The 24,187-nt window shown below is 60.3% G+C and overlaps 1 protein-coding gene across 1 annotated transcript in view; it reads left to right on the top strand.

Annotated features, from left to right (window-relative positions):
• PMEPA1 (prostate transmembrane protein, androgen induced 1) overlaps positions 1 to 21,543 on the top strand; it is a 29,723-nt gene extending 8,180 nt beyond the window's left edge. The window contains exons 2-6 of the mRNA XM_040459701.1: positions 6,622 to 6,629; positions 13,619 to 13,621; positions 15,005 to 15,159; positions 20,559 to 20,612; positions 20,973 to 21,543. Of these exons, the coding sequence (XP_040315635.1) occupies positions 6,623 to 6,629; positions 13,619 to 13,621; positions 15,005 to 15,159; positions 20,559 to 20,612; positions 20,973 to 21,521 (768 nt within the window). The 5' untranslated portion in view covers position 6,622 and the 3' untranslated portion in view covers positions 21,522 to 21,543. The remainder of the gene's footprint in view (positions 1 to 6,621; positions 6,630 to 13,618; positions 13,622 to 15,004; positions 15,160 to 20,558; positions 20,613 to 20,972) is intronic.
• Positions 21,544 to 24,187: the final 2,644 nt, after the last annotated feature.

Here is a 24,187-nt window from a genome sequence, read left to right as displayed (position 1 = left end):
CAAGTATCACCTCCCGCAGACCAACATTTGGTACGAGCCGTCGACCTCACCCAGACACCCCCACTTGATGGGCACTCACTTGGGTGAGCGTGTATTTGTACACGCACACGGGCGTGCATACGTACGTGTTCGGCTCCGTGGAATTCTGTTGCGTGCCTGTCTAGACACAAAACGATCCCATCGCGAGGACCCCCTCATGCCACCTTCTTGTGGCCACGCCCACCTCCCACCCACGCCTTCTCTAACCCCCGGCGGCAACCCGTAATCTGTTCATCTCTCTGATTCTGTCAGTTTGGAAACGTTCTATAAACGGGAGCCTTCGAGGACAGCCTTTTGCGACTGGCTTTTGTCACCCAGATAATTCTCCGAGGATCCGTCCAGGCTGTTCGTGTGTCCACAGTTTGTGCCTTTTCCTCGTGCGTAGCATTCTGGAAGGCGCGGTGTGCCACAGTCGGATTAACGGGTCGCCTGTCGACGAGCGTCTGGGTTCCTTGGGGTTCGGGGCTCTCACAGAGGAGGCTTCTGTGAACATCCATGCGCGGAGGTTCGTGTGAGCGCAAGTTTTCCGTTCTCTGGGATCGAAGCCCAGGAGTGCGGCTGGGTCCCGCAGTAGTTGCCTATTTAGTGTTGTGAGAGACCCTTCGTTTTTGGTCAACACCCGTGTCTTCTCCGGCCTCCGGGGAGAGGTTCGAATCCTGGGAGAGTGAACACCTTCCTGCCTCAGATGCTCGCCGTGGGCCGTGGGCCGTGCCAGGCAGGGATTAGCCACCAGGGATGCCGGGAGAACAAGATCCACTAGGACCTTCTGTTGGTGATCCCTTGCTAGTGACTTGAAATCAGCAACAAACAGGCAAGCGTGTCCCTAAAGGAGGTTAGTTGGTCATGGCAGCCAACACTTACCCACGTGCCACGTGGGTCCTGGGTTCCTTACGATCCTCAGACAGGCCAGTGAGGTGGGGCTGTCATTCACCCCAGACGATCAAGAGGCAGAGGCACGGAGAGCCAGGATGAGAACAGAGCCAGGAAAAACCCATGGGGGCCCCTGTCAGTACACTGCATTGCCCCTCGTGGCCGACACGGGCCACCAGCAGATCCAGAGGTATTTGGAACGGGGCACCTGGAATGCCGCCTTGATGCGGTAACATGGAAAGCCATGCAGAGATCCCAGGGCAAAACCACGTGTGCAAAGGTCCTGGGGTGGGAACAGGAAAGAGACCAGCATGCTGGAGTGTAGTGAGCAAGGCCTCGGAGGGTTTTAATTGGAGCATGAGTCAGTGATTCAGTTGATGCTTTTAAAAATCGTTCTGGGGGCTCCTGGGTGGCTCAGTCGTTAAGCGTCCGACTTCAGCTCAGGTCATGATCTCGCAGTCCGTGGGTTTGAGCCCCTCGTCGGGCTCTGGGCTGACATCTCGGAGCCTGGAGCCTGCTTCGGATTCTGTGTCTCCTTCTCTTTCTGCCCCTCCCCTGTTCATGCTCTGTCTCTCTCTGCCTCAAAAATAAATAAACGTTAAAAAAAAAAAAAAAATCGCTCTGTCTGCTGGGTGCAGAACAGACCGGGGTAGGGGGCGTCCGTGTGCCACGGGGGAGGCAAGGATAGGGGAGCACATGTAGGTAAACTCTTTGGTCTCGAGGGATGACCCCCTACGTCTTCCCCAGCTCTGCCTTGCGAGGGCGGGACCCCAGCCAGCCACCCCCTTGGGTGTCTGCAGCCCGACCTTGGGCTGCATGTGGGTTTCTCTTGCTGTTTCTCATCTCCTTGTCTCCACGCCAGCTGTTATCAGACAAATTCAATTTACGTGCTCAGTATCAGCCGCTCCAGATCATTTAATAAATGAACACCAACGTCTTCTTAGTTCTGATGCCTTGCCTGGTCATGTGAGTTGCCCACTTTTTTTTTTCTTTAACGTTTTTTGTTGTTGTTGTTGTTGTTGTTGTTGTTGTTTTTGAGAGAGAGAGAGACAGCACAAGTGGGGGAGGAGCTGAGAGAGAGGCGGCCCGGGGGGAAACACAGAATCCGAAGCAGGCTCCAGGCTCTGAGCTGTCAGCACAGAGCCCGACACAGGGCTTGAACTCAACCCCACGAGATCATGACCTGAGCCGAAGTGAGACGCCCAACTGACTGAGCCACCCAGGCGCCCGCCCACTTTTTTTTTTTTTAATCTAATGATAACCACCACTTATTATTCCCTTGCTGGGTACCCGCTAGTGTTGAGGGAACTTAGTATACCTTCACTAGCTCACTTAGTCTCTGCGGTCCTGGAAAGTTGCACATTATGGACCCATCTGTATTTCTGATGGGGAAAATCTAAGGCAGGTGGGCCAGATGACTGCTTGAGGCCACACATACGGGATTTGAATCCAGAGCTGGACCACTCGCCTCCCACGGCTCTGCCGCGTCCCCGTCTCCGTGCAGAAAAGGCGCCTCTGTGGGCCTCTCCTTCCTTCCGAGAACAGTTGGTTAGAACCTGGGTCTTGCCAGCCGTTGGGAGTTTCTGCTTCTGGAAGATGCTGTTTCAAAAGGCAACGATACTAAGGGCTGGAATAGCCTTGCCTACGGGGTGGGGAGCGGAAGAGGCGGCTGGTGTCTGGGAGGCTCGTAACTGCCCGCTGGGACTTTGTTTTGACTGTCACCTGAAAAGAGGAAGCGCTCGTGCAGAGTCATAGGGAAAGATTTGGCAGATTTAGACCCCAGACAGTCTCTCTCTTCTCTCTCTCTCTCTCTCTCTCTCACACACACACACACACACACACGCACAGAAAACACCCAGAAACACAGACAAATACTCAGACACAAGCAACCAGATGATCGTAGATGGGAGACAGATACACAGACACCCCCAGACTCCCGGACCCTCAGAAGCGGAGAGGGGCCATTCGCTTTCCCACGGGCTGAGGGCGTGGGTGGGGCTGCTCCAGCCAGGATGCCACTCTCCCCACCTGTGCTCCCCCCTGTCCCGGGCCCTGCCCAGCCTGGGGGTCCATGCGTGGCCCACTGTCTGTGTGTCCAGCCTTGTTTCCTGGAGCCTCCCCACGAGGCTGTAAGACAGTCTGGCCGCAAGGAATGCTTCGTCGCAAGGGATCCTTCCGGCGACCGGCAAGGCGGCACTTGCGTGACCAACTCTGGTCTCTGCCGTCTCGCCGTTCCGTCTCAGAGATGAGCGGAGGCTCGTGGCGAGTTAGCCGTCGGGGCTTTCGGGGTGCGGGGGAGGTTTGTCGATATGGCTCATTTGCTGAGCTTCCTGTCTGCTGTGGCGCAAGAACCATGGTTTGGACACCAGGCCCCCGTGTCCCAGGCCCTGCTACCTACACCTGTGTGACCTGGCCGTGTTGTTCTGTGTCTCCCAGCCTCGGATTCCGTGTCCCTAAAACGGGGACGCAGGACCAGGGCCGCCCCGGAGAGCTGCGGGGAAGGTTCAGGGAGACCACAGAGGATGTGCTGGCGTCTGCTCGCGGTTCGAAGGGCCTTGGATTTCCGATCGTCGTTCGCCTGTCCCACGAACAAACCCGGCCAGGTTTCCGGGAGCACAGATTTGACTCGTTCTGCCACGGAAGGGACAAATCAGGGTAGGGTTTCAGGTGACTCACTGCCCTGGAAAGCCTCAGCTCTGTGGCCGGGCCGGGCACATAGCAGGTGCACAGGAAGTGGTGGGGTGCATCTGTGTCTCCCAGGGTCGTGCCCTTCACAACCGGTGGCTGAAATCCTTCCACGCAGCTGCTCTCCCTGGGCCAGGTATCATAGTCAGCTGGGAAACACCGCAGCCTGGAGGCTTGAGGGAGAGAAATTTATTTCCTTTCAGTTCTGGAGGCTGGAAGTCCAAGTTCAAGGTGCCGGCAGATTCAGTTTCTGGGGGGAGCTCTCTCTTCCTGGCTGGTACACGGCCACCTTCCCCGAGCCATCACATGGCCTCCTCGATGTGTGGGTGCAGAAAAAGTGAGCTTTCCTACACCTCTTCTTTTTTTGTGTTTTCATTTTTTTTTAATGTTTATTTATTGCTGAGACAGGGAGAGACAGAGCATGAGTGGGGGAGGGGCAGAGAGAGAGAGAGAGAGGGAGACAGAGAATCCGCAGCAGGCTCCAGGCTCCAAGCTGTCAGCACAGAGCCCGACCCGGGGCTCGAACCCACAAACCGTGAGATCATGACCTGAGCCCATTGAGCCACCCACGTGCCCCCGGTGTCTCTCCTTATACGGACACCGATCCTATAAGCTCGAGGCCCCACCCTTCTGACTTCCTTCAACCTTCCTTACTTCCTTAGAGACTCCTCTCCAAATACAGCCACACTGGGAGTTAAGGCTTCAGCATGGACGAAGGGGTGGGGGGCAGTGTCATTCAGTCCGGAGCCTGAGGCCTCCCCGCCCTGTCTGATCCAAACAGAGGATTTGGGAAAGCTGCCGACAACTGTGGGCTCTGCGGCCCTGTCCCCTGCAGGGTCTGCTCTGAGCCTGACGCCACAGGAGCCGTGTTTCTGGGGGATTCAGTCCTCAGGTCGGTTCCGCCGGTGAGGTCCCACGTGCCGGTGAGGTCGGAAGGTGGAGGAAAGAGCCCGGAGACGTGTGTGATGCATCTGGGTCGACACCTGGAGCCCCTGCCTGGCTCCTTGGTGCTTGGCTGCTAGTTGTCTTGCTGCCTGAGCACCCGTGGGGGCCCAGACACTAGGGAGAAACCGGGGGGGGGGGGGGGAGGCACTCTGTTCCTTGGAGCCGGGAGTCCCACATGACAGTGGCCTGGACTTGACATCATAGTCCATCGCTCTGGGGCAGCCAGGGCTGGGCTTGACCTTGGCCATCAGGCTGTGTCCCTGCCCTGGCCCTGAGTGAGCCCCACAATAGCTGGGCCCCCCTCAGTCCTGCAAGGAGGGGGCCGCCTGGGGCAGCCCTGAGGCCGCATCGGATGGATCCTCGGAGGCTCTCCAGCACGAGGCCCTCGTCACAGTGACTGAAGAGCGTGGACAAGTGGCTTAATACGGCTCGCATTGTGGCTGCCGTTCCAGAGTGGCGCTTGGGGTCCACGAGGCTTGGAAAGGGAGCCTGGGCTCGCGCCGCCCCCCGCCCCCCGCCCCCCGCCCCCCGCCCCGGGGGCTGCTGTCCCAGCTCCTGTCGGGAAACCCCAGGCTCTTGAAAACCGGTAAATCAGAGAACCATCTGTGGTTTTCGAGGAGCACAGGGGCCTCCCGAGTGGCCAGGACCAGCACGAGTGGCCTTGTCGGCCGCACTCGGAAACACACACACGAGCACACACACGTGCCCGAATTGTCTCCGTAAAGGTTTCAAGACTTAAAGTTACCAAGGTTTGCCGTAAAAACGCCGACAGCATAGAAAGACAGAAAGTAAGAGGCATAGGCCCCCTCTTCCAGAAGTAGTCGTGCTAACCGTGTGGCGATTATCCTGTTTTGCCGTGAAGAGGGGCCCATAGTGTGTCTACTGTTCCAAGTTTTCATTCTTTCTGCTCGAGAATCATGGCTAACGTCCGTCCAACATCAGGCCTCGACCCGTAGTTGTCAGCGGGGGCCGATTCTGCCCCCCGAGGGGGCACTGGGCCATGTCTGGAGACATTTTTAGCTGTCACGACTTAGGGGCAAGGGTGCTGCTGGCATCCAGCGGGTCCAGGCTAGGGAAGCCACTAGCATGCTGTGACGCCCAGGACGGCCCCCACATTAGAGACCGACCCAGCTCAAAATGTCGGTGATGAAACCCGGGGTAGTTGTAGGTACCTTTTGAGCGGCCCCATTGGACAGCGTGATGTCATGCTCCAGGCTTTCTTTAGGGGGATTCGGATGGCTTCTGATTGTTTTAAGTTTTCATTTATTTATTTTGAACTGGCGGGGGCCGCCCCCCCGCGCGGGGGAGGGGCAGAGAGAGAAGGAAACAGGATTCAGCTGTGCTTGAGAGCAGAGAGCCCGATGCGGGGCTCAAACTCACGAACCGCCAGATCATGACCTGAGCCGAAGCAGGACGCTTAACCGATTGAGCCCCCCAGGCACCAAAATGCCCTCCCAGAAGGTGATGGCCATCAGCCCTGCCACCGGCCGACAGGTTCACCCATGCGACCCACTCCCCATTTGTTCCCTGTTCTCCTCAATTAACGAAATGCCTGTGACTTATTTTAAAGAACTTTCCGTGGCACCTCCAACGTGACCATTGGCGGGAACGGTTCTCTTCACCATGAATTTACTCCGTGCTGCCAATAACTCTCCAACGGTGATTGATATTTTGCTGACAGCGGGTGTTTAAAGAAGTTCGATGTCAGTAACAATAGAAAGAAAAAAAAATCTCATTAGTTCTTTCCATTTGGATAATAGCAAGAGAGAGAGAAGGCTCGGCTTTTGTCTTTCCCGAGGGAAGGGGCGTTGGGTCCCCAGGCTGTGCTGTCCCTGGGGCCTCAGCTTGCGGCGCTGGTCCCACTCACGCTTCCAGCCCTGAGCTCACCTACGGGGCAGCTGCAGCCTCTCCGAGGCCACCCCCGAAGGTGACCTCAGGACGCGTGGGTGAAGCCCCAGAAATTAATGAGCCTCCGCACCCTGCTACCCCCAGGGTGTAAAAGGCATTTTACCCACTAGCCAGAGTGGCCCTTCATGCGCTAGGACAGGGCGTCTTAGCAGTTAGAAGGAGACACACGCACAGCATGGAGTGTATCCAATCCACGAAGGAGGGTGTCGTGTCCTCTTGGCATTCGAACTGCTGTGGAACAAACAGGACAAGAGAGGTGGTCGGGGCACCTGCCTTCCCCTCTGCCTGGAGGCCATTTCTAGCCTTCCTTCATCTGCCTGGCTGACTCTCTCTCTCTTTCTCTCTCTCTCTCTCTCTCTCTCTTTTCTCTCCTCTCTCTCTCCCTTTCGGTCACAGGCACACGCACACCTGCACACGCTTCCCTACTGGGCATCCTCTCCACCCCTCCCCCCCCCCACCCCACAGCTGTTACTCACTGACTTCTGCCTAGAAGTTTGGTTTTGCAGGTGGCCCGCTGGTCCCTGGTCTGTGCAGCCACAGTCACCCACAGACATAGGTGTGCATCCTGAGATTCACCTTAAAAATACACACACACACACACACACACACACACACGTTTGTTTTCTTCTAAACAAAAACAGACTTGTCCTATCTGGTGGCTTCTCTTTCTGTCTTCGGGGTGTCTTTGGTGCCAGTGCTGTGGCTTCTTGGGTTGTGTCGGCCCCTCTGGGGGACGTGTAAGTGGCTCCTGGGGATTCGTGCCCTTCCGTGCAAACCAGCAGTGCCCCCTCTGGACCCTCATCGGCACACGCGAAAAGAAATGTGGCCATTTATGCAGCATGCTTCATGCGTGTGCTGTCAGGGGAAGGTGCTGGTCCAGGTGCGGGGGACGCACAATAAGCAAAAAGTCACCTTTGGTGACACGGGCATTCTAGTAGGGAGAGGCAAGGAATAAATGGTTAGACAGGTCACGTTAGCACTCCGGAGTAGTGCTTCAGTGAAGAGGAAAGCCGGCACGGGGCATAGGGTCCTCGGGCTTGGGGCAGAGCCCTGTTCCAGGCACGGTGCTCGGGGATGCTTCTTGAGGAAGGGGCATTGCCACAGAGACCGGAAGGAAGGGAGTAAGCACGTGTACTTGGGGGACGATCATTCCAGGCAGAAATAAGGGCATGTGCAAAGGCCCTGAGGTGGGGCTTGTGCTTGGCCCTTTTACGGAACACGTGGTTAGAGCACTGTGGGCGAGTGGGAGAGAGTCCCAGGAGAAAGAACATGTGGAGAGAAAGGCCCAGAAATTGATTTGCATGGTCAAGCGGGCATACTTGCGTGTTTTGAGAGCTTGTTAGTTTCGCTGTCCAGAAGCGCTCCCGATGTATCCCGTCCGTGAGCTACAGTGCTGGCAGTGGGGACCTGCTGAGGGAAGCCGTGGCCAGCTGCTGCGGATTCGGACAGCCCCAGCCCAGGTCTGTGTGAGGAGGGCGGGCAGGCAACGTCCAGAGCCCGTAAGCCTTGGTTCCAGGGCTTCCCTCCTGGAAATGTTGGCTCCAAGTTAGCCGGTGCGGCTCGTAGCCACAACCGTGTGAAGAGGGGTGCGGTTACCCCTCTTTTTTTCCCTAGATGCGGACACGGAGTCATTTGCCTGGCCAGGGTCGTGGTAAGCGGCAAAGCCACGATTCGAAGGGAGCCTTGGGGCCAAACGTGTCCTTAACCTGTACCCTGGGATCTTACTGTGACCAGCGGTGCGGAGAGCCTCAGTCCCTGCCCCCTCGCCAGCCAGCCTGTGGCTTCTTCCTTGAGGCTACCCAGACAACGCCAGACAGTATCTCAGGGCTACGTGTTCAGGTGACGGGTGCCAGTCGCCCAGCTGTGTGCTTGGCACTGAGTGAGCGCTTGGTAAGCGGTTCGGTCTGTTTTTAAAAATGAGAATACTGGCCTAGATTTGCTGCCCACCTCTCAAGCCTCAAAAGAAAGACAGATTCATTCCCCCCTCCCCCTATAAATGGTCTTGCCCTAAGAAATAAATGTGCCGTTGGGGGGTGTTTGAAATGGCACCAGGAGTGATCAGAAAGTTATTCCTTTGACGTCTGGTTCAATTCTATTTGACATTCTAGGTGGGGAGGGAGCCGGGTTCTTATTCAAATGCAGGGAGGGGGTGGGGGGGGCAGTAATGAAGTGGCTGGAACCCCAGGCAGGCTGGGGCTCCGCTGAATGACAATGAAGCCCGCCCCAGTGGGTCTCATCCAGGCAGGTCTAACAAGATTAGATTTTCATAAATTTCAGACAGGGCCAATTCCTAATTCCTTGGTGTGCGGCCGGGAGGCCAGACAGGGCCGCCTGCACGGGCTGCTTGTTAACCAGGAAGCAAACCAGCTGCCCCCTCCGCTGGGAGCAGACACAAGGGGGGGGGGCGGGGGTTGGCCATGGGGGGTCGTCTGGTCTGGAAACCTCCTGTGGGCTGGCGGGAGCCGGGTGGACTCCAGCCCAGGAAAGACAGAATGAGCAACGGCCAACCCCGGTGATTAACCGAACGGGTGGTGACGGTCACCCTCGCTTACCTGCACCGGGGAGGTGCGTCGTTCTACTGAACACGTATATACCCGCGTATAGCGAATAGCGCGTATTAGCACAGTTCTGCACCGGCCCGCACCCCCATTGACAGCTGGGAACCGGCTGAACGGGGGTTGGAACCCGGGCTCCTGAGCTTGGTTCCGATCGAGGCTCTGTCCCCAAGAACAGGGGGCCGTGAACTCGGTGCATCTTCACCTTCACCCACCCGATCAGGAACACGGGCTCCAAACCACGGAGCCGTCAGCAGCACCTGCCGCGTGGTCACCAGTGGAAACCACGGATTTCGCATCACGTCGAAAACCTGCCAGGTCCTGTTTAATGCGATACTATCCCTGCGTCACAAAAATAATTCTGGGTGTTCTTTCCATATCACGCATCTGGTTGAGAGTTTGATAACTGCCTTAATGTAGTTGGCTTCCTTTTTAAGCCACGGTTTTATTTAATTTTCATTTAAAAGCCGTATTCCGAGAGACAGAGAGAGAGAGAGAGAGCGTCCTTCCTGGCTTCCCTGGGTTGCCAGGGCCCCACCGCAGGGAAGAAGGGAATCGGGGTTGGCCTGGATTCCGGACTGCTCTCTGGGCCCATGCTGCACCCCCAGGGCTGTTGTGGGAATTCAGAGAGGGAGGTCCTGTCCTGGCTGGCCCTCCGTGCTCCACAGCAGAGGGACGGTCACCGTTCCTATCTCTCCGCAGTGCCCTGAGAGGTGCCCAGAGCTCCCCCGGAGTGCCTGGGATGACCTTCCTGACCGTCTTGTGATTTTCCTCCACCGTAGGTGGGAGGCGGGTGCCACCCACCACGAATACCGGCTGCATGGACCGCACGGCTGGGAGGAAGGAACGGTCCTGGGTCTGTGGGTGGTGTGGTCTTTGGCAAGCCATCCCCTCCGTCAGCCTCCTCTTCCTCGTCCGTAGAGCAGGTGCAGGGGGTGGTGGGCATGTTCGTATCTGCTGCACAGAAGGACGGTGAGGATTCGGTAAGGCGATGCTTCTGAGCGTGTGGGCCGTGCCTGGCATTTTGGGGGGCCCTGGGCACACGCCACCTCTCTCTACTGTCGGGCCAGCTGGGAAAGGACCAGAGATGGGCGTGCACACATCTCAAAGTGACTGTGTCTGTCTCTGGAGGAGAAGACAAAAGGGAGGGTCAGGCCGCTCCGATGAGGCAGACGAGCCTGTTAATTTGAAATTATTCACCAGGAAAGAAGACGCTAAATTAAATTAGAGTGACCTTACTTTGCATGCCGAAGATGGGCTTGGCCACCCCCGAGAGCCTACGGCATCCATCACCCACCCCAAGGGGGAAATTAGGGAGAGAAATGGCACAGCCGCTCCCCCGCCCTCCCCACGGTGAGCGGACCTGACGCCCGGAACGAGATAGGGAAACGTGTTTCTCTCCCAAAGGCTCCTGTTGGAGCTGTGCCCTCGGCGCAGAAGCGGGACGAGTGTCTGTACGTCCCTCATGGCCTTGCATCCAGGTGCCAGCCGGGGTGAGCAATTCGGATCGACCTTGCTCCCAACCCCCAACCCTGGGGCACCCCCCAGCCAGGCGCACCTCGGCGTTTCTAGGGCATCAGCCTGAGTGAGGGTGTCAGGAACTGGGACGTGGGGACGGCGGAGTCCGCTGAGCTCTTACATTTCTTGCGTCATCTCCCCCATGCTGGGTCGTAACGGGGACTCCACAGAGGCCTGCGTGGCCGGGGTCCCACAGCGTGTAGCTGGCAGATACAGGGAGGCAGGACCAGGTGCTCCGGGTGTGGGGAGGGGAAACTAAGGAGTACTTCGGGAAAGCTGCAAAGAACTTCTTAGAACAGGACTCTCAGGGAGGCTCTGGGTTGCAGACCCAGCCCTGCTCTTTCTGAAGGAGGCACCTTCACCCCGGGCCTCAGCGTCCCCATCTGCAAAGTGCCGGTGGCGATGGCTCCCGCCTCACAGACCTAGGGGAGGTGGGCTCCTTGTGGATGTTGCAGCTGTTGGGGTCATGATAAATATAACGGCTGCAGTGACCATGGTGACCCGGGGCTATCGACCGACCCGCCCACTCCTCCCGCTCCGGTCCGTCCGCCCTTGTCGGTGAGCAGCCTCTGGCTGTGGGTCCTGTGGTCACGGGAGACTTGAAAGCCAGGGAAGGGGGTGGGCAGGGGTAGGACCCGCCCCTGCGTGCACCACACTGGGCACTTGGCCTGCGGCCCCGCTGAAGGGGAGGGCTGTCAGATTGAGGAAACGAGGCAGGATCGCTGTGGCCCCGTCCCCGACATCCGTGGCAGGTCGGTGACTTGGGCTTCTCTCGGGGCTGGAAATCCAAGCCTCTTGAATGTGCTGCCAGCCGAAGGCCGGGCAGCTTCACAGATGGGTTCTGGGTTCTGGGGAGAGCAGAGGTGTGACCGCACTGGGCCGGCCTGCCCCGGGCGCCGGCCTCTGGGGCGGCTGGGGTTCCAAGGAGTAGTGCCCGGCTAGGGGGAGCGGGCCCACGCTCCAGTCACCATGCCTGCCTGCGCGCGGAAGAGGGAAGTCGGGGTGCCGGAGCCCAGGCCACCCCCCCCCCCGAGCCCCGGGGCCCGGCAGGTGATGTCACCCAGAGCGGTGCTTGGGGCCAAGCAGAGGGCGCAGCTGTTCCTTTGCCGGGAGGGGGGAGGGGGAGGCTGTTGATGCACGTGGTCTCCAGTTTGCCGCCTCTCCAGCAGGTGCTGTCCTGGTGCGTTTCCTGGAGAAGCGGGCTCTGTCCCCTGAAGGCGGTGCCTCCGGGAAGGAGGCCCCCGAGTGGAAGCGTGTGGACTGCCGAGGCCAGAGCACTCAGCCCAGCGGTTGGTGCTCTGCCTTAGGGGTTGGTGCGAACCAGCTGCCGGCCGGGTCCTCTTCTGGACCCGAGTGCCCCCACCCGCTCGTGCCGCCGGGCCTGGGCCTGGCCTGGAATATCCAGCGCGGCCCTGCTTAACCTTCTCTTTGCCACCTTGTGGGCACACCTTGTTTCGCTCTACCGAGGCGGTGGGGAGCCCCCCCGTTAATCCTGAGGGAGCGGCTCCCCGAGTGCTGAGCACATTGTCCGTGCACAGTGCTGCCCCCAGGTGCCCTTAGCCTCCTTTTACGTCGGGGGTGGGGGGGGGCTGGGATGGACTCCTAGGTGAGGCCCAGGGTCGCACTGGGGCCTAGGGACCCTGACGGACCTGTAACAGAGCTTAGGAGCCCTTAAGAGTCTCTCTCCTCTTCTGAGCCTAGACCCAGGCCTTTGGCTTCCAGAATGTAATCAGTCACGGGTTCTCTTTTTTCTGAGAGTATTTCCCTCTCCTCACCCGTGTGGATTTCCGGGGTCCCTGCCGTACTTGGGTCGCGGCCCAGGGAGACAGCAAAGGCCTGGGGTGCTCACGTGCTCATTTCTGGGGCTGATTGTCTCACTCTGGACCCCAGCCTCCAGAACTATGTTCTCCTGCCCTTTTGGCCCAGCCTGGCAGGGTCAGGAGAGCTGTGGAGGGCTTGTTCACGCCCACAGGCCTGCCAGCTCTTCATGCACTGTCCCCTGGCCACCCTGCCTCAGAAGCTGTCTCACCTTAACGTTCTGGGGCCTGGAAAACGCCAGGAGGAGGGCCAGGGCCTGGGACAAAGGCAGACCGGAGGCACGCGTCCCTTCCTTTGGGCCAGCGTGGGCAGGGCCCCTGGAGACGGCAGGGGGAGGGGGCAGAGGGGAACCCACCGCCGTGGTCCCAGCGAGGGTGAAGAGTGCACCGGGCTGGGGGAGGGGAATTGTAGGCCCCTCTGAGGAAGGAGGGCGTGGGGGTTGCACAAAGCAAGCCTGTATGTTCCCTGAATGGGCGGCTTTATCCTGGGCCCTCATAGACAGGACCCTGCCCTTAGGGAGTCAGAACAGGCTGCCGAGGCCAGACCAGCCTGTCTGGGGAGGCAGGAGGTGTGGCCACCGTTACTGGATCCCAGCAGGAAAGTGAGGGTGACCCTCCGCCGGTTCCAGGCTTGCCTAATCTGCCGGGCAGGGCCCCAGCCTTCTGGGCACTCGGGACAGTCTCCCTGAAGTCCCTGGCCAGCTCGTCCTCCCTGCTGGGCCCTCCAGGGCACGATGGGACGCAGCCCTGCCTGGGAACCAGAGCCACGGCCCAAGCGTGGACCCGTCCTTCCTTGTCGAGGGGCATCCGCATGCAATGTAGGGGGCCCCCACCCAATTGTGACAGCCACTGATGTGCCCAGAAAGTGTCACATGTCCCCTGGTGGGCAGGCTCCCTCGACTTGATAACAGCAGCAGGCATCGTAGGTGCAGCTGAGCACCCCTGTAAGGCAGCATGAGAAGGGGGGGTGTGCTGGAGAGCCTGCGTGGGAGGAAGGGGGTGGCCAGGGCTTTGGAGAGGGTGTTGGGGGCTGGGGTTCTGTGTGGAGAAGCACCCAGCGTTCTGCAAACGGTAACGTTCCCACCTAGGACGCATCGCTTTCCTGCTGGAAGCCGCAGGGAAACTGAGGCAGGAAGGAGTGGCCTCCGCAGGGCTGGAGTCTGGGTGGGCCCAGAGCCCTTGACCCGGCGCACCTCCTGCTGCCTGTTGCTTCCCGCTTCCCACCTGCCACCCGCCCCCACGCCTCCAGCGTCAGTTTGTCTCGGAGGTGGGAGGGCTGAGTCAGTGGCCCTGAGCTTGAACAACTGTGCCCTGGGGAGCCCTCAGCGAATCGCTTGTTAGCGCCGGGCGTCGGGGTGCTCTGCCCCCCGGTGGGCGGCCGTGGGCTGGAGGAGGCCGGCCCAGCTGGGCCCCCCCGAGCTGTCCGTCGCCTGCCGTGTCACCACCCGGGTCCCCGGCTCGACCGGCGCTGGCGTCCCGCCCGTCGCTGGGGGCTCTGCTTGCACCCAGCACGGCCAGCTGCCGAGCCGCCTCGACTCGGACCCGCTCGAGTCAGCAGAAACCGCCCCGGCTCTGGCAGGATCAAAATAACCTCCTTCCTTTTCCAGTACTTGAGGGTTTTTCCGCCTTCGAGGGGAAAAACAAAACAACACCCGAAAGAAAAGAGAGAGAGAGAGAGAGAAAAGGAACACTGAATGTGGTTTTTCTGAGGCCTCTTTCCCGGGAGCTGGGGGGCCGGGGGGCGGGTCTTCTCACACATTCCTGTCCCGTCCCGGGTGGGGTGTGCTTGTGATAGACGTGCCTGTGTGTGTGCACGTGCGTATGTGTGCGCGTGAGTGTGCAGTGGGGAGGGTGTGTGTGTGTGTGTGTGTGTGAGTGTTGGGGTGTTGCAGGGAGGTGAGCGAATGCTCAGAAGGGCTGGGTCCCGAGCCCCAGGCTAGCGTCGGGGTCCCCTCGGAAGGGTTGGGCCGGCATAGGGGTCCCCTCAGAAAGGCTGGACCCCCAGCCCTGGGCCTGCATCGGGGTCCCCTCGGAAGGGTTGGGCCGGCATAAGGGTCCCCCCAGAAGGGGATCCAGCCCCGGGCCAGCGTCGGGGTCCCCTCAGAAGGGCTGGGCCGGCGTCGGGGTCCCCTCGGAAGGGCTGGGCCTGCGTCGGGGTCCCCTCGGAAGGGCTGGATCCCCAGCCCTGGGCCTGTGCTGGGGTCCCCTCGGAAGGGCTGAGCCTGCGTCGGGGTCCCCTCAGAAGGGCTGGATCCCCAGCCCCTGGCCTGCATCGCGGTCCCCTCGGAAGGGTTGGGCTGGCATAAGGCTCCCCCCAGAAGGGGATCCAGCCCCGGGCCGGCGTCGGGGTCCCCTTGGAAGGGCTTGGCCCTGAGCCCCAGGCCGGCGTCAGGGTCCCCTTGGAAGGGCTGGATCCCCAGCCCCGGGCCTGCATCGGGGTCCCCTTGGAAGGGTTGGGCCCCGAGCCCCAGGCCGGCATAGGGGTCCCCTCGGAAGGGTTGGGCTGGCATAAGGCTCCCCCCAGAAGGGGATCCAGCCCCGGGCCGGCATCGGCGTCCCCTCGGAAGGGCTTGGTCCTGAACCCCAGGCCGGCGTCGGGGTCCCCTCGGAAAGGCTGGGCCAGCGTTGGGGTCCCCGTGGGCTCACGTGTCTCCCTTGGTCCTGCAGCAGAACTGGAGTTCGTTGAGATCACCATCATCGTGGTGGTGGTGATGGTGATGGTGGTGGTGATCACGTGCCTGCTGAGCCACTACAAGCTGTCCGCGCGCTCCTTCATCGGCCGGCACGGCCAGGGCAGGAGGAGAGAAGACGCCCTCTCCTCGGTAAGCGTCTGGCGTCCCGCCTCGGGGTGCGCTCACAGGAACGGGAGGGAGGCAGTCGGCGGCCACAGGGGACACTGCTGGGCAGGCGATGGAGGAGGGTGTTCGGGGTACAGGCCGAGGCCGGACGGGACGGGCTGGTGGGGGAGGCGCCCGCGGTCCTGCCGCCTTAGCCCAGACGGAAGGGAGGCGGCCCTTCCCTCTCTTCTATACACTGCAGGCGTCTGGGCTGGGGGCTCCGTGTCTTGGGGACAACAGGTCACCCTGGAAAGGGCCTTCCCAGCTCCACTGGTCCTGGCCGTGCGCCCTCGGACCAGTCCCGATTGCTGAAATGGGGCTGCCGTTTACCGTGAGCGGGGCTCACGCCGCTCCGCAGAGGAGTCGGGGCTCAGCGCCGAATCACGGCTGGGGCGCCGCTGGCCAGGACGGCCCAGACACTCCCGTCCACTCCATCACCCACCCACCCATTCATGCATTCACTGCACAGACGCCTACGGAGCAGAGGGTCTAGACCCCCCCACACACTGGGGGGGGGGCGGGGGAGGGAATGGCTGTGGACAGGCCCCCTGTGGTTGCTGCCCGGTGGCTGGATCCACACAGACAGGGACACCTAAATCAGATGATGCTGAGGGGCGCTCGGAAGGAAGCCAGAGTGACTGTCCCCGAGGATCCCAGCGTGGTGTGTTTGGCCAGGAGAGTCAGGACGAGCCTCTTAGGCCGAGCTCTGAAGGAGGAGAGTGACGATGGTCCTGGAAGGCTGCTCTGGAGGGGTCCCGGCCGTTCACAGAATACGGCGTTTTGACGTGACGTTAGGATTACGAGCGTCCCGGGGCATTCTGGAAGCCCCACCAGTATCCCTTCGACTCCACGACATGGGGGGGCCCTGCGGGCCCGGAACTTGGCCCTTCTGCGGCTCGGAGCGTCCAGGGCCGCCTGGCCCCCTGCACCTGCGGGGCTCAACTGTGCCCTGCCCGCTGGCCGCTCTTAAGCAGGCGGGCCGCAGGGGCTGCCGGGTTCATCCCCAAGTATGTCTGTCCCCGTGCGTGCGATGTGTGATTTCACAACCTGGGCAGGAGCGGGCGGCCAGGCCTGATGGACAGGCTGGGATTTGCAGGGAGAAGGTGGCACGTGGGTGGCCCGGGGCTACGCGCCCGAGCACGTCTCTGAGCCCGTGAGGACAGCCATGGAACAACCCGGCCTCCCGGTTCTGGGGGGCGCCTGCGGTTGGCGGTGGGGCTGAGCCAGGGGTGGCTGGCAGGCCTGTCCCCGGCAGGGTCAGGCATCTCCTCCTGCATCCGGCTGCCGCCGCAGCACGTCCACAGGTAGCCAGGGCAAGGAGATCCACCCCCTTGGTCCCTCTGACGGGAACACTGCGCGCCCCAGACGTGAGGCTCGGCGTGTCCGGGGGGGGGGGGGGCACCCGGGCTGCTGCTCTGAAGGAATCCTCTGCGGCTAAGGCCCGGGCTCACCTGTGTCTGTTTGCTGTGACTGTTGCCCAAGTGACGGCGTTGCCAGCTGCACCGTGGCGAGCACGCACCTGCCTCCCCTGTGCCCGGTGCTTTCCCGCCCGCGGCAGCCTGGAAACCCCACTCCGTGGGGGGGAACCTGGGGCCCGCAGAGGTGGGAGCATTTGCCTGAAGCCTCTCAGCCTGTAAGTGGCAGTTTGAAGAGCCCGGGCCCGTTTGTCCTCCCTCGGATGCTGGGGCAAGGGAGGGCACTTGGAACAAACGAGAAGGCACTAGCCGGGGGGGGGTTGGGGGTGCCCAGGGTGGGCCACCTGGGCCCCTCTGAGCCTCAGTCTCCCTCAGACGGGTGGAGCTAGCCTTTCTGCAGCCTGCCCCATAGGTACAGTCGCGGGGAGGATGACGTTTGCCCAGAGAGCTGGAGAAATGGCACAGGTTCCGGTGGGAGGGATCCCTGCTGCCACCGGGGGCGGGGAGACCGCCCTGTGGGTAGCACCTGGGACTTTGTGCCCAGACAGGTAAAGATTCGGGCCCCGGTTCCTGGACACCCGAAGCCAAAGGAGAGTCGCCACCCCCATCTACCCAGCCACCTGTATGGACCCCTGGGGCTGCCTGGCAGGGTAAACACAGAGCTTCGTTAGGCCTGAACTGAGTGTGGCGGCTCCCTTGGGGACCCCCCGCCAGACAGGGCGAGTCAGAGGAGTCTCAGGGCCCCGTGACCTCCCACAGGGGCCCAAACCCGGCCACTGTCAGCCTGGGGCTGGCCCTGCCCCTGGCATGGCTGTCCTGCCTCGGGCCCTTTTCAGGGTGAGCCCGTTTCATTGGCTTGAATGAGGCCCACATTTAGGTAAGCCTGTGGCCCCAGAATGTCACTTCGTTGTCTGGTGCTGCTCCCAGGCAAGCCAGGGTCTAGCGCATAATGGTAACAACAGTGATGATCCAGCCACCACGGTGGCACCGACTGCGGGTCTGAAGGGTCTTGCGCTGGGGTTGGCAGGTGAGGGGAATGTTACCTGTGAAGGCAGGTACCGTCCCACCCGGGCGCCTTTGAGCAGGTGGACAGGTGCAGCCAGGCCCCACCCAGGAAGCGTCCTGTTTTCATCTCTGAGCTGCTCCCGGGTCTCTGAACTTTGCTTTCAGACACCACTTTGGACAAACATTCCCCGCTCTGAATTCCTCTCCTTGGCGGCCTTCATTGTTCCCGCAAAGTTTATGTAACTTGAGCAGCGATGGTCACTTCACCCGTAGCCCCCACCCCCGGAAGACGGTTTGTGCACGGGGCCCGCTCAGCGTGGGGCAGGGATGCATTCAGACTAGGGCTCAGCCAGGGCTTTGGATGGGGCAACCCTTTGTTCTCTTTGTCCCCAGATCAGCCCTGGCGTGGGTCTCCTGCCTCCCACATGGCTTCTGTGGGCACAAGGCTTCTGATCGGGGCCAGTGCAGCCAGCTGGACATTCGATCACTATACAAATGGGCCAGGCTGCTAGAGGGGCTGAGTTGCTATGGGAGCCAGGGAGGCAGTGGAGCGGGGGGAGGGGGGTGGTGGGTGGTTCCTGGGAGGCTCCCTGGAGGAGGAAATGACTCTGAGGTGCACAAGCTGGAGGCAGTCAGGTGATGAGGCTGGTGGGTGATTTGGGAGTCTGTGGTGGGGCTCCTGGGGCAGCGACAGGTGTTGTCTTAAGCTTCCTGGGTGGTGCCACCGTGCAGCCGGGTAGATACTCCCTGTGCTAGGGCTGGGAGTCGGGGGAGTGGTGGGCAGAGGTCCTGGGCGGCCACGTCATGCAGAGCCTGGGACAGAGGGACTCGTAGGAGGGTTTTAGGCAGGAGTTTATCTGGGTCACATTTCATCCTTGGCTGCGTGCATCACGCCCCGGGACTCCTGACCCTACCGAGGAGCAGGTAGATGTCCCCATCTGCTTCCTGGCACATATGGACTGTGCCAGTGGCCCGACGGGGGGCTGCGGAGCCTGCCAGGACCAGCCTGAGCCCGGGTGGCTCTGGAGGCAGGTAGGTCAGGGTTTGGATCCTAGCACTGCCTTTCACCAGCTAGGCCTACTCAGCCTGGCTAGCCGACCTCAGCCTGCCTTGTAGGTTTGTCGGGAGAAATGAGATAGATAGTGCTTTATTTATTTATTTTTGAGAGACGGGGGGGGGGGGGGCGGGCGGGGGTTGCAGGCAGAGAGATAGGGAGACAGAATCCCAAGCAGGCTCCGCACTGACAGTTTGATGCCGGGCTCAAACTCACGAACTGTGAGGTCAGGATCGGAGCCAAAATTGAGTCGGATGCTTAACTGACCGAGCCGCCCAGGTGCCCAGGAGAGTGCTAAGTGCAGTTTCTGCCACCAAGGCAGTGACTGATACGTTACTGATATCAGTAACAAAACGGCCTTCGGTGACCACATGAAGGGGCAAGGTCGTGTGTCTGCTTGCATCCTAACACCTGGAACATACTAGAGAGAGACTCCAATGAGTCTGTGTGCGGGCTGAGTGCTTTCCTGGTGGGACGGTTTTGAGAGCCATAGAGCCCCCTAGTGGCCATGTCGGTAACTGCAAGCCTCGGCCTACGCGCCCGCTCCAATTCCTGCTCCAGCCCCGGCCGGTGGGTGAGAATGTCTTAGGTGGGACCCCTCGGGAAAACGTGCCCCCAAGGAAACTTTTGGGGTGATAATGTTATTTCGATGGTAGTGATGGGTCTCTGGTATATACACATGCCAAAACTTAACCAAATTGTATACCCTGGATATGCGCAGTTAATATTATCTGTTACGCCTACAGAAAGCTGTAAAATTCTAACAAGACATCCCTCCCCCTGCCCCCAGGCTCAGGGCTGTCTAGCATCATGTGACCAGCATTGGCTGGGTTTGCCTCCCGGTATGGGGTCCCCCTTCCCTGACTGACCCTTGGGTCTCTCCCCCAGACCTGAAACCGCACGTGGCCAGCTGTCCCCCACTCCCGTGCAGCCTGTCCACGGGTCGGGGGGGGCGGCCACAGGCCCGTGTGCAGAGGCTGCGGGCTTCGTGAGGTGGCACTTACCCCTTTGGCAAGAGGCGGTGCCTCGTTCCACCGTTGCTGACCGACCGGATCACGATTTGGTGACAGAGCAGCTCCGTGAGTGCAAGCAATGGAGGGGCAGAGAGAGAGGGAGACACGGAATCGGAAGCAGGCCCCGGGCTCTGAGCTCTTGAGACAGGGGTGTTCGAGAAAGTCTGCAGACCTGACCACGCAGTGGGGTGGCCAGTGCCAAGGCCCGTGGGTGCATGCGCTTTGCGCTAGATGGTGGGTGGGCGTGGCCCCCAGCACTTCCATATACTCACTCAGGGCCACAGGCACTCCAAGCATATTCCACCCATGGAAAGTTCCAGAAGTTAAGTAACTTGCCGAGGTCACCCTGCAAGCAAGTGGTGGTCGAGGCCAGGAGGGCTGGATGAGGCCCGCTTCCTTACCAGCCATTTCACAAGAGAACTTGGGTTCGTGCTAAGGTGCCTGGGAAAAGCTGCTGGAGAGTTCTGAGAAGGAGGGGCCCGCCAATTAGATGTAGGTTTTGGAAAACGTGAGCGTGGAGGGTGAATTTTCGGGGGACAGCCGGGGGAAGGCGGGTGGCCGCGAGGCTTGCAGTTACCCACGTGGCCACGAGGGGGCTCTACGGCTCTCAAAACTGTCCCACCCGGAAAGCCTTCAGCCCGCGCAGCCTCATTGGAGTCTCTAGTATGTTCCAGGTGTTAGGGTGCAAGCGGACATGCGACCTCGCCGCTTCACGTGGTCGCCGAAGGCCGTTGGGCTGCTGCCAGAACCGCCCAGGGCCCAGGGTGCGGATGGGGAGCCGTGGCCGGGTGCTGCATCTGATGGCACATGCAAGATCGCAGGGTCAAAGCCAGTCGGCCCCTTTGCTCTCTCCCCTCTGTTCATCCTGCTGACCCCGCCCCTCTCCTCCCCGCACAGGAAGGATGCCTCTGGCCCTCGGAGAGCACCGTGTCGGGCAACGGAATCCCAGAGGTGAGACCCTGTGCTGCCTCCCACCCCCCCCCGCCCCCCCCCCGCCTGTCCCCCAAGGCTGCTGTTGTGGACGCCTGAAGGCCATCCTCCCAGCAGGTCCCCCTTTCCAAGCCAGGGGCGCCTCCCTTGGCCCGAACGGCGTGGCTGCTGGCCCACACCTCTGCCCTTTTCCAAAGAGTCGTCGTCCGCGGCTGCTGGGATCACCCAAGCCGGGACGTAACGCTCTACCCGCGGGGAGTGGCCCACAGCATCTGCAACACGCGCGGACAAAAGTTGCCCCGATTTCAGCCCTGGGGTGCTGCTTCGGGGGCGGGCCCCGGCCCCCCCCCCCCCCCCCCCCCCCCCCCCCGCTCCCTCCAGCCGCAGGTCTATGCTCCTCCGAGGCCCACCGACCGCCTGGCCGTGCCCCCCTTCACCCAGCGGGACCGCTGCCTCCGCTTCCAGCCCACCTACCCGTACCTGCAGCACGAGATCGACCTGCCGCCCACCATCTCGCTGTCGGACGGGGAGGAGCCCCCGCCCTACCAGGGCCCCTGCACCCTCCAGCTGCGAGACCCCGAGCAGCAGCTGGAGCTGAACCGGGAGTCCGTGCGCGCGCCCCCGAACAGAACCATCTTCGACAGCGACCTGATGGACAGTGCCATGTTGGGCGGCCCCTGCCCCCCCAGCAGTAACTCGGGCATCAGCGCCACGTGCTACGGGGGCGGCGGGCGCATGGAGGGGCCGCCCCCCACCTACAGCGAGGTCATCGGGCACTACCCCGGGTCCCCCTCGTTCCAGCACCAGCAGAGCAGCGGGCCACCCTCCTTGCTGGAGGGGACCCGGCTCCCCCACGCACACCTCGCCCCCCTGGAGAGCTCACCCGCCTGGAGCAAAGAGAAAGATAAACAGAAAGGACACCCTCTCTAGGAATGCCGGGGCCGGGGCCGGGCAAAACACTCCGCACTTCCGAAACCAGAAGACAGAGGAGGACCTGGCGGCACCCACTCTCTCTGTGTATAAATATTTACATGTTCTGTCTGGTCTGAATGCACAAGCTAAGAAAGCTTGCAAAAACAAAACAAAACAAACAAACAAACAAAAAAAAAAACCACGTTTCTTTGTCGAGCTGTGTCTTGAAGGCAAAAGAGAAAAAAGAAAAAAAAAAAAAACCTACCCTAGTCTTTTCTGTTCCTAGTTGAGCTGCGTGCGTGAATGCTTATTTCCTTTCGTTTGTTTATGATGATTTCACTTAACTTTAAAGACCTATTTGCACAAAACCTTTGTTTAAAGATCTGCAATATTATATATATAAATATATATAAAATAAGAGAAGTATTGTGAGGGCAGGAGTATTTTTGTATTAGAAGAGGCCTATTAAAAAAAAAAAAGTTGTTTTCTGAACTAGAAGAGAAAAAGGCAATTTTTGAGTGCCAGGTCAGAAAGCGTGTATTACCTTGTAAAGAAGAAGAAGAAGAAGAAAAAAAAAAAAACTACAAAGCAGGGGTTTAGAGTTATTTATATAAATGTTGAGCTTTTGCACTATTTTTTAATATAACTATGTCAGTGCTTGTTTGATGGAAACTTCTATCGTGTCTGTCGAGACTTTTAAGGGAGAAGCGGCGGAGTTTGGCAGCGGCCGTCTGGCAGAGGGCGGGCTCTGCACGGAGTTGGGGGAGGCTTCCGGAGGGGGCGCTCTTCCTGCGTAAGTGGAAGCTTCTGTCTAGCGATCGGTTGTTACCGCCTGATACATTCCCCACCGGAGGAGACGCATTTCCCCCTCTGGGCCGGCACAGCCTTTGGATGGCAGACGAGATGGGGAAATCGGTCACCCGGTGCCAGGGTGGTGGCTTTGCCTTGCCCCAGATGAAAATAAACTGTTCCTGAAGGATCTTAAGTTTTTCCTCCCGTTTTTTAAGCATGAGCCCCCTCCCCCTCCCCCCAGGAAGGGGCTGAGGCGCCCCCCTTTGCCGCCGCTGCCGCTGCCGCCCCCGGAGCACGTTGCCGGGACCCGCCGGAGAGGTTGGGGTGGCTGCTTTCCGTGCGGACGATCCGGCGGGTCCAGGACTTCTCCGCTGAGGTTGGCGGAGGCCACCGGCAGATTGGAAAGGCCCCCGAGGAGTTCGACCTCATCCCTGGCTTTCTCTTTACGTAGCAGTTCTCACCGAACAGGCCAACAAACGGGACACCAGAGAGAAAAAGTGACACGCGCAGGTGTCTCCCAGGACACGACAGCGGGTTAACGCGAAGAGAAACAGCACCGACAACGGGGAAACCGGCGTAAACCTGTGCTTTATGTTTTCAAATCAGAATTGAATTCTTTACCTCCTCTCCCACACGTCCATTCCTCTCCCCGTGGAAACAGTCGTGTTCGGCATGTTCGTGTGTCTGTGTTTTCCCAGCGTCTGTATCAGATACGAGTGTCGTTTGCCAGGATTTTGCCGAGTCGATTTCGGGTTGGCGGGATCCCTTGGTGGCCTGTGCAGGCGAGGGCGTGTGAGTGGGCACACGTGTGTGACAGTGGCAGGCCGGCCAGCGGGGGGGGGGGGGGCGCCCCCTGGGGTCTCCTGGTTTACATTCCCGGGGGCGCCCCCCCCCCCCCCCCGCGCACCCCGGTCCCTTCCTCCCCGAGCTGTCTTTTCCTTCTGGAAGAATGCTAACTGTCAGACTAACGCGAGAGAAGGCATATGGGCAATAACTTGTTTCTAAGCAACTTTTTTATTACTTAAACACCTGAGAACAGTTTTGAAGTTCTGACCATTTGAACTCTATTTATATACACATTTTAAGAGCGTGGTGACCAACAGATAAACGCGGACTCTGGGCGTTCGCTGCTGACCAGCCTGGCAGAAGGTTCTTGTACTTTGACAATAAAAAGCTGCCTCTCCGTGGGGTCCTCGGCCTAAACTTCGCTCCTCTCAGAGAGGATGCTTTTCGCAAGTCGTGCTGAGAACTCGGTGTCATTGGTCCTAAAAGGTACAGGGACACGTTTATAGATTTAAAAAAACAACAACAACAAAACAAAACAAAAATTTTTTAAGCTGTATCTTTTCTTTCCGTGAAGAGTCAGTCTCCCTAGTGCCTTACTGAGGAAGCAGTGTCCTCTCGTCACCGGTTGGGGGGCATCCCTGGGCAGTGTCTCCGTCGCCCCCCCCCCCCCACGGGACTGGCCTTTCCACTCGAGGCCTGCGGCTGCTTCTCGAACACCCCCATAGCCCTCTCGGTGCCCGGTCCCGCCCGCCCTCCACCGTGGAAGCGCCTGGCCCAGCCAGGCGACCCCTTCCTGCCCCTCCTTCTTGTCACCTACTGGGTCCAGTCCTGTACCAACTCCCGGGCGGGTTGTGAGCCCGGACGCCGACCTCGCTTGCCTGGGCAACGTCGGGCCCAGGCGTGGCCCAGGTCTCCGCGTGGATCCTGTTGCCTGGCGGTGTGGTCTGTGTGGGAGGAAGCAGGAGGGTGGGCTCCTGACCTCAGCGGGCTTGAGGGCAGAGCGCGTTTCCGGGATCACATCCCGGGACCGCTGGGCCGCAGGGCCCCGGGGTTTCGTGCCCAGCACAGGCCCCTTGCAGAGGCTCCCGGCAGAGAGGCCGGGCGAA

The sequence above is a fragment of the Herpailurus yagouaroundi genome, unplaced genomic scaffold, assembly GCF_014898765.1.
Source record: "Herpailurus yagouaroundi ecotype Mexico unplaced genomic scaffold, PumYag 246, whole genome shotgun sequence".
NCBI classification, from domain to species: Eukaryota; Metazoa; Chordata; class Mammalia; order Carnivora; family Felidae; genus Herpailurus; species Herpailurus yagouaroundi.
The sequence above is the reverse complement of the archived record's forward strand: the minus strand, read 5'-3'. Positions and strand labels throughout refer to the sequence as shown.